Genomic DNA, 12,802 nt, shown 5'->3' with positions numbered 1-12,802 from the left:
ATATATACAGACCCTCTAAGTACAAACATACCAATAGCATTTTAAAGTAAAAATTTTAATTAGATATTTTTGAAAAGGAAGGAAAACATTCAGAGACTCTTTTCAAGTTTTCTGTAAGTGTAAAATTATCCCCAAATAATTTTAAAATGCTTAGCGAGGCCAGAATTCATTTTGATTTTTAGCTAACTACAGTTTGATCAGTCCTCTGAAAATCTGTTTTTTTACCTATGTGATATTATGGTAAATGATCTTGTGGTTTTTTTTTTTTTTTGTTACGTTTTGTTTTTGTTTTTATTATGTATACAACATTCTGCCTCTATGTGTGCTTCCACACCAGAGGAGGGCCCCAGATCTCATTACAGATGGTTGTGAGCCACCATGTGGTTGCTGGGAATTGAACTCAGGACCTCTGGAAGAGCAGCCAATGCTCTTAAGCACAGAGCCATCTCTCCAGCCCTTTGGTTTTGTTTTTTTTAAAAAAACAAACAAACTTATCTTTTACATACCAATCCCAGTTCCTACTCTCTCTTCCTCCCATTCCCTTCACCCACTCCCCCTCCCCACCCCAGCCCCCATCCACTCCTCAGAGAGGGTAAGGCTTAGTGCCTACTATATCTAGGCTGAGCAAGGTATCCATCCAAAGAGAATAGGTTCCCAAAAAGCCAGTATAAGCAGTATGGATAAATCCTGGTGCCACTGCCAATGGTCCCACAGTCTGTCCCAGCCATACAACTGTCAGCCACAGTCAGAGGATCTAGTTGCTTGTTCTTTCCCTGTCCGGCTAGAGTTGGTAAGCTCCCATAGCTCAGGAAAACTGTTTTCAGTGGGTATACCCATCATGGTCTTGACCTCTTTGCTCATATTTTCATTCTCCCCACTCTTCAACTGTACTTTTGGAGCTCAACCCAGTGCTCTGCTGTGGGTCCAAGTAACAAGGTGAACCCTAAGAAAAACATACATAGATCCACCTAGAAAGGGGAAAGAGACAAGATTGCCTGACAAATTGGGAGCATGGGTGTGGGGGGAATAGGGAGGGCGGAAGAGGAAGATGAGGGAAGAAGGGGAATAGGAAAGAGAACTTGAGGGAACGGGATAGTCGAGGTGGAGGAAGGACAGAGATGAGAGCAAGGAAAGAGATAGTTTGATTGAGGGGGCCATTTGGGAGCTAAAACCTGGCACTAGAGAAATTCCCAGAAATCCACAAGGATTACCCCGGTTGTAAGACCTTTAGTAGAGCAGAGGGTGCCCAAACTGGCCTTGCCCTGGTAGTCAGACTGATGATTATCTTAAATATCACCATAGAACCTTGATCAGCAACTGATGGAAACAGACAGTGGTGGTTTTTTTTTTTTTTTTTGATTACACCCTTTTTAATTGTATTTTTGTTCATTGCTGTTTTTTTGTATATGAAGATCAGATGATGTGGGATTCCCCTCCATCCTGTGACTATCTTTTATTATCATTGGTTAATAAAGAAGCTGCTTTGGCCTGTGACAAAGCAGAATATACCTAGGCAGAAAAACTAAACTGAAAGTGAATACAGGGAGAAAGAAGGCAGAGTCAGGGAGCTACCATGTTGCCACGCAAGAAGCAAGAAGTAACAAACCATGACCTTCGTGGTAAAATAAAAAATAGTAAAAATTGGTTAATTTAAGATACAAGACTTAATTAAAAGAAGCTTGAGCTATTAGGCCAAAGCGTATGTAATTAATATTAAGCCTCAGAGTGGTTATTTCATAAACAGCTGTAGGAGCCAATGAGTGGGACCAGGTGAGTGAAGAGAAACCAGTCCAGGGAGACCAGCAGAATAGAGAATATTTGTAGCTACAGTCACAAACAAAGGATTGGCTTCCTCCTTCCACCATGTGGGTCTGGGAAATTGAGCTCAGGTCTTCAGGTTCAGTGGCAAGCACCTTCATCCTTTAAGCCATCTTGATGGTCCTTCTCAGATTACATCTTTGAACTTTATTACAGTTCTGAAAATATATGTCTAATCTCTGACTTTTGCAGTTGTCCATTTAAGTATAAGTAGCACATGTGTTCATTGCTATGATTAAAGAGTGGTTTTGATGGATAACTTAAGTCGAATACAAATATTTTTAAATTTATTTTTATTTTATTTGCATTGGTGTTTTGCCTGCGTGTATCTCTGTGTGAGGGTGTCATATCTTGGAGATAGAGACAGTTGTTAGCTGCAAGGTGGGTGCTGGGAATGGAACCCTAGGTCCTCTGGAAGAGTCAGTGCTCTTAACCACTGAGCCATCTCTCCAGCCCCTGTCTTATACAAATATTAATGTTGGAGGAACCTAGCAAATGCTGTCTTAACCAGGTGAACTAGATTAATATGAACAGATATAAATCATATTGATAGTAGATCTTTGGCATGATGTGATGAAAATGGCATTTTTTTCCTCTAATGGACCTAATACCAAAAATATCTAACCCCATCTCTTTATGAGAAAAACAAGATCCTGTCAAAAAAGTCAGTATATAACATGCATTCCAGAGATATATAAAACTGAAAATCATCAAAACATAGGCAGTACTGGAAAATAGTCAAAACTTCTGGAATCTTATAAAAAGTAATATATTAGGTATCCTGGATGAAATTTTGGAACACAGGAAGGCTGTTAGGTGAAAGTGAAGTATTCTGAGTAAAATCAGGATTTTTAACTGTAATAATGATGATGAGTCTTAACTTTGGCATATTAATGTCAGTAATCCTACCAACACAACATTATAAAGAGGACAAAGTGTGGTTTGATAAGAATGTGATAAGAATTCTCTGAACTGTCTTTGCCATTTTCCTGTAAACTTAAAGTGCTTCTATAAAATCTCTTTTTTTTAACCAGAAAAAAAAATGTTTAATCTTACTAACAGTTAGGAAAATGCAGGTTTATTTTTAACCTCCTCAGCTTGCCACAAACAGTATCTGACTAGTGGTGGTCATGGACTTGGAAATGCAGACTTTTGTGTGTTGCTAGGAAGAGTGTTTTCTGGGAAGCTCTGGAAAATAAAACTGACGTGCATACAGCCCTGTAACTATAGCAGTTGCACTTCCAGATATTTAACACTTGCTTACAGGGCAGACCAGTAGAGGGATGTCATCATGTCTATAAAAGCAACTTAGAAATAGCCTAAATATCACAGTGATTCACTGTGTAGTCTGTACTACAGAAATACTACACATTTACAGAAGTTTCCTAAATCCCCACAATTATGGTGGAAATCAAAACTAAAATTATTTAAAAAAAAAAAAAAAACAACAGAATCTTGTGTATCTCAAGCTGTCTCAGATTCACTATATAACCAAGGATGACCTTAAACTCCTGATCCTCTTACCCTTTTCCCTCCTGCGCAGGCACATTCCATCATACCTGGTTTATGAGGTGCTAAGGATTGACTCCAGGACTTTTATGCATGTGAGGAAAGCACTACCAGTTGAGCCACATCAGATCAATTTTAAAAGCCATTGACAATCAAGCTAATTTCTGTGAGTTTGATTGAGGTCTCATAGTGAGTTCCAGGACAGCCAGAACTATATAGTTGAGACTCTGTCTCAAAAACAAAGCAAACAGACCAAATCCAGTGACAAAGTTTAGCATACCAGTAAGTTCTGTAAATTAGTATACACATGATTAGATATTCAAGGATATATTACTATGCATATCAAATACAGGGAATGAGAAGAGTTAAGGGGAACTCACAGTATCACCTCAAGAAGGCATTTACATAGGCAAAAAAGACGTTCTTCCTACAAAAAAAAACATTGAATTTTAGAGTCTAAATCTTTTGTACCAAAATATTTTAAATAAGTTTATGCCAATCCTTGTGTTTTCATCAGAACAAAGGGCATTGTAGTTGAGTAGAAAATTTCCTAGGCCTCAGAGTTATCAGAAAAATCTTCCAGGTGTAAATGTTGTGACTCCAAATACTAAACCTTAAATTAACTTTATATCTGTGTGATACATTTGGCCCTGAAAACACGTTTTTCTTAGAAAATTTGAATGACAGTTTGAGGCATAAGCCACTCCTGCACTGCTACCAGTTGGCTGTTCTACTTCTTTGTTGAAGCTCCCTCTGGTGACACAAAAGTATATCCAATCCTTAAATTACTAAATTCCTTTTAGGAGAAAGTATCATACACAGCACATATCTGAGCTTCATGAAAAACAAAGGCTTGCAGCAGTTCATCAAATTTTACAGATTAGGGAATATAGAGATAGTTCAGTAGTTAATTGTTCCCAGCTCCCACATCAGGCAGCAGCGTGCATACTCAAATGCAGACAGGTACACATAAGGAGAAACAAAGTTTAAGTCTTTAAAAAAAAATTAGCTTGTTCATTTTGGTGTGTGATGCTTATTTGCAAGTTCTTTATAATAAAGCTTTAATAAATGTTTAAATTATACACAGTTTAATCCCGTTACTTAGCTTTGGTATTGTTTACAATGTCAAGCGTTTTCAGCTATGGTTTTGCCACCTGTATGTCTCAGCTTAAGCATTTTGTGTTCTATTTCATCGCTGATTCTAACCTCTTCATCCTGTATATTATCTGTAAAATCATGTCAGGATGTCAAAGGATTAAATATATAAACATTTAGCGAGTCTCGATGTTTCATACATATATACATACTTTAGTATTATTAATGCTTCTTCTTCTTCTTCTTCTTCTTATTATTATTATTATTATTATTAAAGCAAGGCTGGAGAGATCTGACTTGATAGTTAAGAGAATTTGCTGCTCTAGCAGAGGACCCAAGTTCAGTTCTAAGTCCTTACGAAAGTCACTCACAACCATCGAAGTTCCTTCGGATCCAATACCTGCATCTGGCCTCTTTGGACACCAGACATATTCATGGTGTACTTACATCCATACAGATAAAATAAATGAATAAATATATTAATCTAAATAATGTATATTTTGAACTTTTTTTTTTTTACTTTTGAGATAGGGTCTATGTAGCCTTGGCTGCCTTGGAATTTGCTATATAGACTATGCTGGCCTTGAACTCAAAGATCTTGCCTTCCTCTGCCTTCTGAGTGTTTTGGGATTAAAGCCGTGCACCATCACACTGACTGAAAGAGATTTTTAAATACTTTTGCCACAAGGTATCTGAAATGATGATAATCATCTTTTTCTTTTTTTTCTTCTTCTTCCTCCTCCTTTTTTTGTTTTAAATGGTTTTCTAAACAAGGTTTCTCTGTATAGCCTTGGCTGTCCTGAAACTCAGTCTGTATGTAAACCAGGCTGGGAATCATGTTATACTTCATAAACATTTATGCTCAACACTAAGACATTTAATTGATTTAAAAATCAAACATTGAGGCACTACTTTGTACCCAATGCAATGGCTCTTTAAGAAAGCTAAATAGGGTATATTGAGACACACTTGTAGTCTAAGCACTTGAGAGGCTGAAGCTCAAGGCCAGCCTGGGTTATTTAAACCCCACCTCAAAAACAAAGAGAAAAAAGTATGTGGTAAGTATATTAAAGGGTTTATAGGCAGATTATTTTACCTATTGGAGACCATATAAATACAATGAGATATAATTAAATAATATTAAAAATAAGTGAAGTATTGAGGACTGAGGAAATAGCTTAATTGGTAAAGCACTTTTCTTGCAAGCATGGAATCTTGAATTTACTTCCAAGAATCCAGATGGAAGAAGTGGGTATGGAGGCTAGAGAGATGGCCCAGGGGTTAAATCACTGACTGGTCTTTTAGAGGACCAAGGTTTGATTCCCAGCACCCATATGGTAGGTTACAATCCAACTAATGTAATATGTGTGGTACATGAACATATTTGCAGGCAAAACGCCAGTACACATTAAATAAATAAACATTACAAAAAGAAGCGAGTTGGTAGCACATACTTATCTCAAGGCTGGAAATTTATTTGGAAGTCAACCTAGCCTACTTGAAAAGTTCTAGGCCAGTGAGAAACCCTGTCTCTAGGTATATGAGAAACAACCATTGAGGTTTTCCTCTTTTCTCTGTACATATCCATCAAAAGAAGAAAGTCAACCAGGTTGATTGAAAACATGATGTGGTTATATGTGGTGGTACACACCTTTAATCCCAGTACTTCAAAGGCAGACTACCAGCATGGTCTACATAACAAATTCAAGATCAACCAGGGCTGCAATTGAGACCTTGTCTCGGGGTGGGGATGAGAGTAGGGGCAAAAGGGTTTCCTTTGTGAGTGAGGAAAATTTTCAGTTGGTGGTACTAGCTGTTAATACTACAAATCATTGAATTGTGTATGTTAAGCCTATTAATTACATAGTATTTGAATTCTCTTTCAGTAAAGCTGCTATAGAAAAATAATAGATGGTATATGTATAAGAAAATTTTTGTAAGTAATTTACAAATTTAGTAGTTTTAATGTTGCAAGCATCGGGACTATTAACAGGTAAATTGTACTCAATAAAACATTTAGTAAATTAATGAAATAATCAAAACTTTTCTTTTGGCCTCCAGATCCCTGAGCAACAGCCCATTACTTTGTGTAGTGGGGTTGAAGATACAAAGCATTATGAGGAAGCCAAGAAATGTGTAGAAGAATTAGCCTTATACCTGAAACCACTCAGCAGTGCTAGAGGTAAGTGCAATTATAAAACCCATGCTAAACAAACAGTAGTTTGTTTTTTGAGACTGGGTTTCAATGTATAGCCCTGGTTGGCCTGGAACATTCTATGTAGATCAGGCTAGCCACATTGATGGAGCTCCACCCGCCTCTACTTCTCAAGTGTTGGGATTAAAGTTGCGCCCCACCACACTTGGCCAAATATGTGTTAAGGATACTTCTATTACCATAAAAATTGCATGCTATAAATGAATACTAATGTATGAAAACTTTGTCTCTCTTCCCTTTCTCATTCACTCTTCTCTTCATCTTGCACTCTTTTCCCTACTTAGTTTTCAGTGTTAGACAAGCATTCTACCACTGAGCTATCTCTACTGCCAGCCCTAGTGAATGCTAATGAATTCGTTTATTCTTTGTAAACCAAACCTACTTTGTAGTGATATTTCATTTGTATTTTAATAAATAAAGCTTACCTGAAGATCAGAGTAAAACGGCCCCATTGGTCAGCCTTACAGACCAGGCAGTGGTGACCCACACCTTTAATCCCATCAGCCACACTAGTTTGCCATAGAAACTGAGTGGTAATAGTGCACTCCTTTAATCCCAGCCCTAGAGAGAATTATAAGATGGGAAGTGACAGTTGTCAGACACAGTCTCATTCTGAGAGGAGGCAAGGATTGTCATTTCAGACTGAGGTAGAGGTACGAGCCAGTGGCTAGCTGTTATGCTTTTCTGACCTTCAGGTTGAACCCCAATATCTGTCTCTGGATTTTTATTAATCATGCTATACTACTTCATGCTAAATAATAATATAAATCACAGCAAATAAAGTAGTACTAAATCCAGAGTTTAAGTGATGTTGGAAATATGAATGGCTGTAGAAATGACTGCATATAATAGTGATTTAGAAGGGCTTTGCATCAGTTGACAGCCCCTTCTTTTCCCTTGGAGACAAGGTCTAGCCCAGGTTGGCTTTAAAGTTGCCTTGTAGCCAAGGATGACTTTGAACTACATCTGATCCTCCTGTTTATACCTCCCAGTGCTGAGATTAATAAATAAATGAGTGATAAATAGTATTTTGAAAGTCATAATGAATGATGCCTACATACATTCATTTGTTTTACTTTTAAGTGATAGTCTTGTATAGTTATTCATTTATTTTTTACTTTTTTCAAGACAGGGTTTCTCTGTGTAGGTAGCTCTGTCTGTCCTGGCCTCGAATTTAGAGAGATCTGCCTGTCTCTGTTTCTCAAGTGCTGGAATTAAAGACGTGGGAAACCAAACTGTTGACTTATTGTTTACTTTAAATACTCTAAGAGGACCGAGAACTAGTCACATATCCACAAATCAGCCACTTTAGAGGAAGTCCTCTTGGATCACAAAATTGCCCAGTAAGCCTAGAAATAGCTTCTTTGTTCTCGTCTGCAGGAGTGGGTCTGAATAGCACTACTCAGAGTGTTCTGAGTCGCCCAATGCAGAGGAAGCTTGTGACTCTAGTCCACTGCCAGCTAGTGGAAGAAGAAGGAAGGATCCGTGCTATGAGGGCTGCTCGATCTTTAGGTGAACGCACAGTTACAGAGCTCATTCTCCAGCACCAAAATCCTCAGCAGCTCTCCTCTAATCTCTGGGCAGCAGTCAGAGCTAGGGGCTGCCAGTTCCTTGGACCAGGTATGTAATTAAAGTTTGGTTGTTACTGTTGACTGCCCAGTCCCACTCTTACAAGGTATTCTAAAAGTATAGGATAAAACAAACCCCTTAAGTAATGTACAAATTCCTCATTTTTTGTTAAATTCTCTTATCAAGTACTATCCCATTGATAATTTTGATTTGATGTTAATTTTTCAGAGAATTCACTGATTTTTCTCTTAACAAAAGTTTATACATTTTGAAATTTTTTTCTATATCAATGACTTATCTACTTAATAAAATACATAAAAGGACAGAATTGCCCACAAGCATGGCTTTAAAATGTAATTTTAAATACATTGTATTGCTTGGGGCTTTTTTTGTTTTGTTTTGTTTTTATTTTTGTTTGAGCCAAGGTTTTGCTGTATAGTCCTGACTGTCCTAGAATTCAGTCTGTAGATTTGGCTCACCAGGAGCCCAGAGAGTGCTGGGATGGAAGATGTGCACAACTATGCCAGCTCATTGTATTGCTTGTTAATTGCATGGTATTATGTTGCTCTTCAGATAATGGATTTATGTCATCTTTGTTCATGATACACTTTGATTTGTACTATTTTTTTCTAGCAATGCAGGAGGAAGCACTGAAGCTTGTCTTGCTGGCCTTGGAAGATGGTTCTGCTTTGTCACGGAAAGTGTTGGTTCTCTTTGTGGTGCAAAGACTGGAACCACGTTTTCCTCAAGCCTCTAAAACCAGCATTGGGCATGTTGTTCAGCTCCTTTACAGAGCCTCCTGCTTCAAGGTATGGATCTAACTAAACTCGAGTTCAGGCTGGAACATTGCTTTCTCTCCAGACTTTAAATATTGACCTTGTACTTTAATACAATTTTCAGTGCTTTTCTAAAAATAATCAGCATTTTTTTTCTTTTTTAAAGAAGGCAGATTGTATTATATTCTAGTTAAGTCCTATTGTATTGTTGTGTTTCATTTGTTTGGTTTTGTTTTTGGTTTGTCTGCACTGGTGGGAATTGAATCCAGAGCCTTCCATATGTTAGTCAAGTACTCTATTGCTGAAGTATAGCCTCAAATTCTTAGACTTAAATGAAGAGACTAATCACCTGTTATTTCCCACTGTCTTAGGATTGATTTCTACTTAGTTAGGGTTTCTATTGCAGTGAGAAAACACCATGACCAGACTTAGGAAGGAAAGAGTTTATTTTTCATATACTTCGACACTATAGTCCATCAGTGAAGGAATTCAAGACAGGAATTAAGCAGAGTCTGTGAAGGAGTGCTGCTTACTCAGCCTGCTACCTTATAGCACCCAAGACCACCAACCAGCCCAGGAGAGACATTGCTCACAGTGAGTTGGGCCTGCTCACAGCAATCATTGATGAAAAGAATACACCACAGACCTGCCTACACACCAGTCTAGTGGGAGCATTTTTTTTTTCAGTTGAAGTTCTATCTTCCCAAACGACTGTCTAGTTGACATAAAAACTGACCAGCATACCTACCAAGACTGTAAGATTGTTCCTACCCAGGCTGTGGTAGCACACACCTTTAATCTCAGCACTCAGGAGGGAGAGGCAGGGTGATCTCTGTGAATTCAAGGCCATCCTGGTCCACAAAATGAGTTTCAGGGCTACAGAGTGAAACCCTGTCTCAAAAACAAAAACAAGTGGGGGAGGGGCTGTTCCTTATGTAATTGTGCTTGTACAGTTCCAGACATCCAGTTACCATTTGGCTTTAGTATAAAAGATAATGCTGGACATATTTTCTTGTATTCCAGGTTAAATCTTCACTATCTCAAACATTGATAGCCATCATGTGTCTCTTATTGTTCATACTGTTTCATTTTCCTATCTTCTTAAAAGCTTTCTTCTGCTAAAACCTACAACTAATACTTTATTAGCTTGCTAACTATAAGAAAATTTCTGAAATCACCATAATTCTTTAACTGATACTCCACTGAATGGGGTCTCAGTTTTTTGTATGGACTTATAACCACAATTACCCTCTTCAGTCCAGATTGTTTCTAAATACAGTATTTTACATTTATTGTAATGGTTAAAAAGAATAATGTAATGCTTCAGTGAATATAATTTAGAATATATTTGAGAATGTCTATGCTTTCCATGTTATTATTCTGTTATAATTTTTAAAAAAGCGGCACGTGAGAGAAAAGACTGCTTGCAACAGAGCTCAGATGGAGAAGGTTTTTGGGGGGGATGTGAATGGGAAAGTGGGAGGTGGACGAGGGGAGGAGGAAAGACCAGCCTTGAGGACAGGTGTGGTAGAAGAGAGGCAAAGGCAGAGAGACAGAGAACCAGAAATAGAAAAAGGAAGAGACAGGAGGTGGACAAGGCCCACCTTTTAAAAGGAAACATAGCAAACACACACAGAGATCCTCTTAGTGGCTGGCTGCAGCTGAGAATGTATCTTGTCAGGACCTCAAGGGCAGACCAGTACAGATGCCTGAATACTAACAGACAGAAACAAATTATAAGAAGTTTCTTAGGTGAAGTCCTTTCCTAGTATGTATGATACCCTGGATGAGCTAGTATCATAATCAATTAATGAAGCATTAGCAAGTATTTAAATAGTATTTTGTTGTTCCTATTGTTTTTTGGGACAAAATCATTGTGTAGTTTGGTTGGCTTAGATAACTCAGTGATCTTTCTACCTCAGAATTATAGGTGTATGCCACTGTATGTAGATACAAAATTTTAAAAATTATATGTATACTAAATTATTTTGTATAATGTGGGGGATCGGGAGTGGTTAGGTGTGCATGTATAACTGTGTGCATATAGAGATAGAGGATAGCGTGTGAATGTTGGTTCTCTTTTCACCATATGGATTTCAGGAATTGTCGTCAGGTCTATCTATCATCAGGTCAGTAAATCAACAAGTCATCAGATTTGGCAGCAGGTATCTTTACCCACTTTGCCATATTGTTGGCTCTAGGAAATTTTAAATTCTAATGTTATTTAGGTTATTTAGTTATTACTTTGGGGGTGGGGTGCAGTTCGAGACAGGGTTTCTCTGTGTAACAACAATGGCTGTCCTGGAACTTGCTTTGTAGACCAGGCTGGCCTCAAACTCAGAGATCCGCCTGCCTCTTCCTCCCGAGTGCTGGGATTAATGGCGTGCGCCACCACCGTCCGGCTTAGTTATTATTTTAATGTGTATGTATATGTGTGAGTGTGTGCCATACATGAATCAGATTTCCTGAAGCTGGAAGTTGCAGGTGTTTGTGAGCCACTTGACAAGAAAATGATGCTGGGAACCAAACTTGGATTCTTTAAAAAAAAAACTAGCAACTGCTCTTAACCTCTGAACCATTTCTCCAGTTCCTGACCTTTAAAAAATAATTAAAATATAAAAAAATTATTGAGAGTTGGGCATGGTGGTGCATACCTTTAGTTCCAGCACTTGGGAGGAAGAAGCAGGGGGATCTCTTTGAGTTTGAGGCTGTCCTGGTCTACAAAGCTACAAAGAAGCTCTGTCTCAAAACCAAAAAATAAAAAGTAAAATAAAGTGTTTGTGTTTGTGCATGTGCGCACGCATAAGTGTGTGTGCGTGTGCAGGCGCTCCCATGCCATGGCATGGGACAGTTTTGTGACTTAGTTTTCTCCTTCCACTTTTGTGTGGTTTCTAGGGATTGAGCTCAGGTTGTTAGGCTTATGCCAAGTATAGAGCATCTTGCTGTCCTGCATGACCAGTTCTTGATTATTTTTAGAATGATGAAGGTGTTGGGAATATAGTTCAGTGATAGTGTTTATGGAATATCCAAGGCTCTGGGTTCAATCCTCCGCACTCACAACCCAAATAAAATGCTCAGGGAACCACTGTGTCATGTAGAAAGCTTATTCTACCTTTTAAAGAGGGTTAGCCTATGTTGAGGAATTATTTTCATACATGTATATGTTTTGGGGGGCTTTTGTCTTTGGAAAATGGCAAAGTGTAGTTAAGTTTTTCTGACTACAGTACTTTTATGTTTCTTCACTTGACTTCCTAATGAAAACTTTAGTTAGACCTTACTTTGTTATAAGGATGAAGTTGTGTTGTTTCTTTTAACACCCATACTTGAATCTTTCTCTGAGACTGTACTTTTTACTTCATAAAACCCAGTATTGATTTAGAAAAAAAATATGAGTACATTTTAAAATCTTTTAAGTGTGATTTATAATTTCTGACTATTGTAGTCTATAGTGTTTTTAGGTAAAAAGTTTAAAAAAATGGAAATTTTCTACATTAATAGCATGGGTCCTTATGGGAATAAAAGGTTAATACAATAAGATTTTTACTTTTGGCAATATGGGGAAAACCACTCTGCCACAAGCTACAGCTCCAACCCTCAAATACCTTTTAAAATGTGTTAAGGAATTGGTGAGTCTAGGTTAGAATTATTTTAAGTTTTTAAGCCTTTGGCCTAAATCCCCCTGACTTGTAAGTATAAGTTACTGGGATAAGACATGCTACAAGTGAGTTAATACAGCATTATAATGGTTTCATTAGGTAATTTAACATACCGACTAGCACATACCAAGGTAGCTTTTTTAAAGAATATTTTTGAGCCAAGC

General features: G+C 37.8%; 1 protein-coding gene across 1 annotated transcript in view; it reads left to right on the top strand.

Annotated features, from left to right (window-relative positions):
- Window positions 1-12,802, top strand: part of Rc3h1 (ring finger and CCCH-type domains 1) — an 80,767-nt gene that overhangs the window by 24,670 nt on the left and 43,295 nt on the right. The window contains exons 3-5 of the mRNA XM_038348963.2: window positions 6,484-6,604; window positions 8,018-8,257; window positions 8,840-9,015. Coding sequence (XP_038204891.1) covers window positions 6,484-6,604; window positions 8,018-8,257; window positions 8,840-9,015 — 537 coding nt within the window. The remainder of the gene's footprint in view (window positions 1-6,483; window positions 6,605-8,017; window positions 8,258-8,839; window positions 9,016-12,802) is intronic.

This window comes from Arvicola amphibius, chromosome 12 (genome assembly GCF_903992535.2).
Source record: "Arvicola amphibius chromosome 12, mArvAmp1.2, whole genome shotgun sequence".
In the NCBI taxonomy this organism is placed as follows: Eukaryota; Metazoa; Chordata; class Mammalia; order Rodentia; family Cricetidae; genus Arvicola; species Arvicola amphibius.
This window is presented reverse-complemented; position numbering and strand designations above follow the sequence as displayed.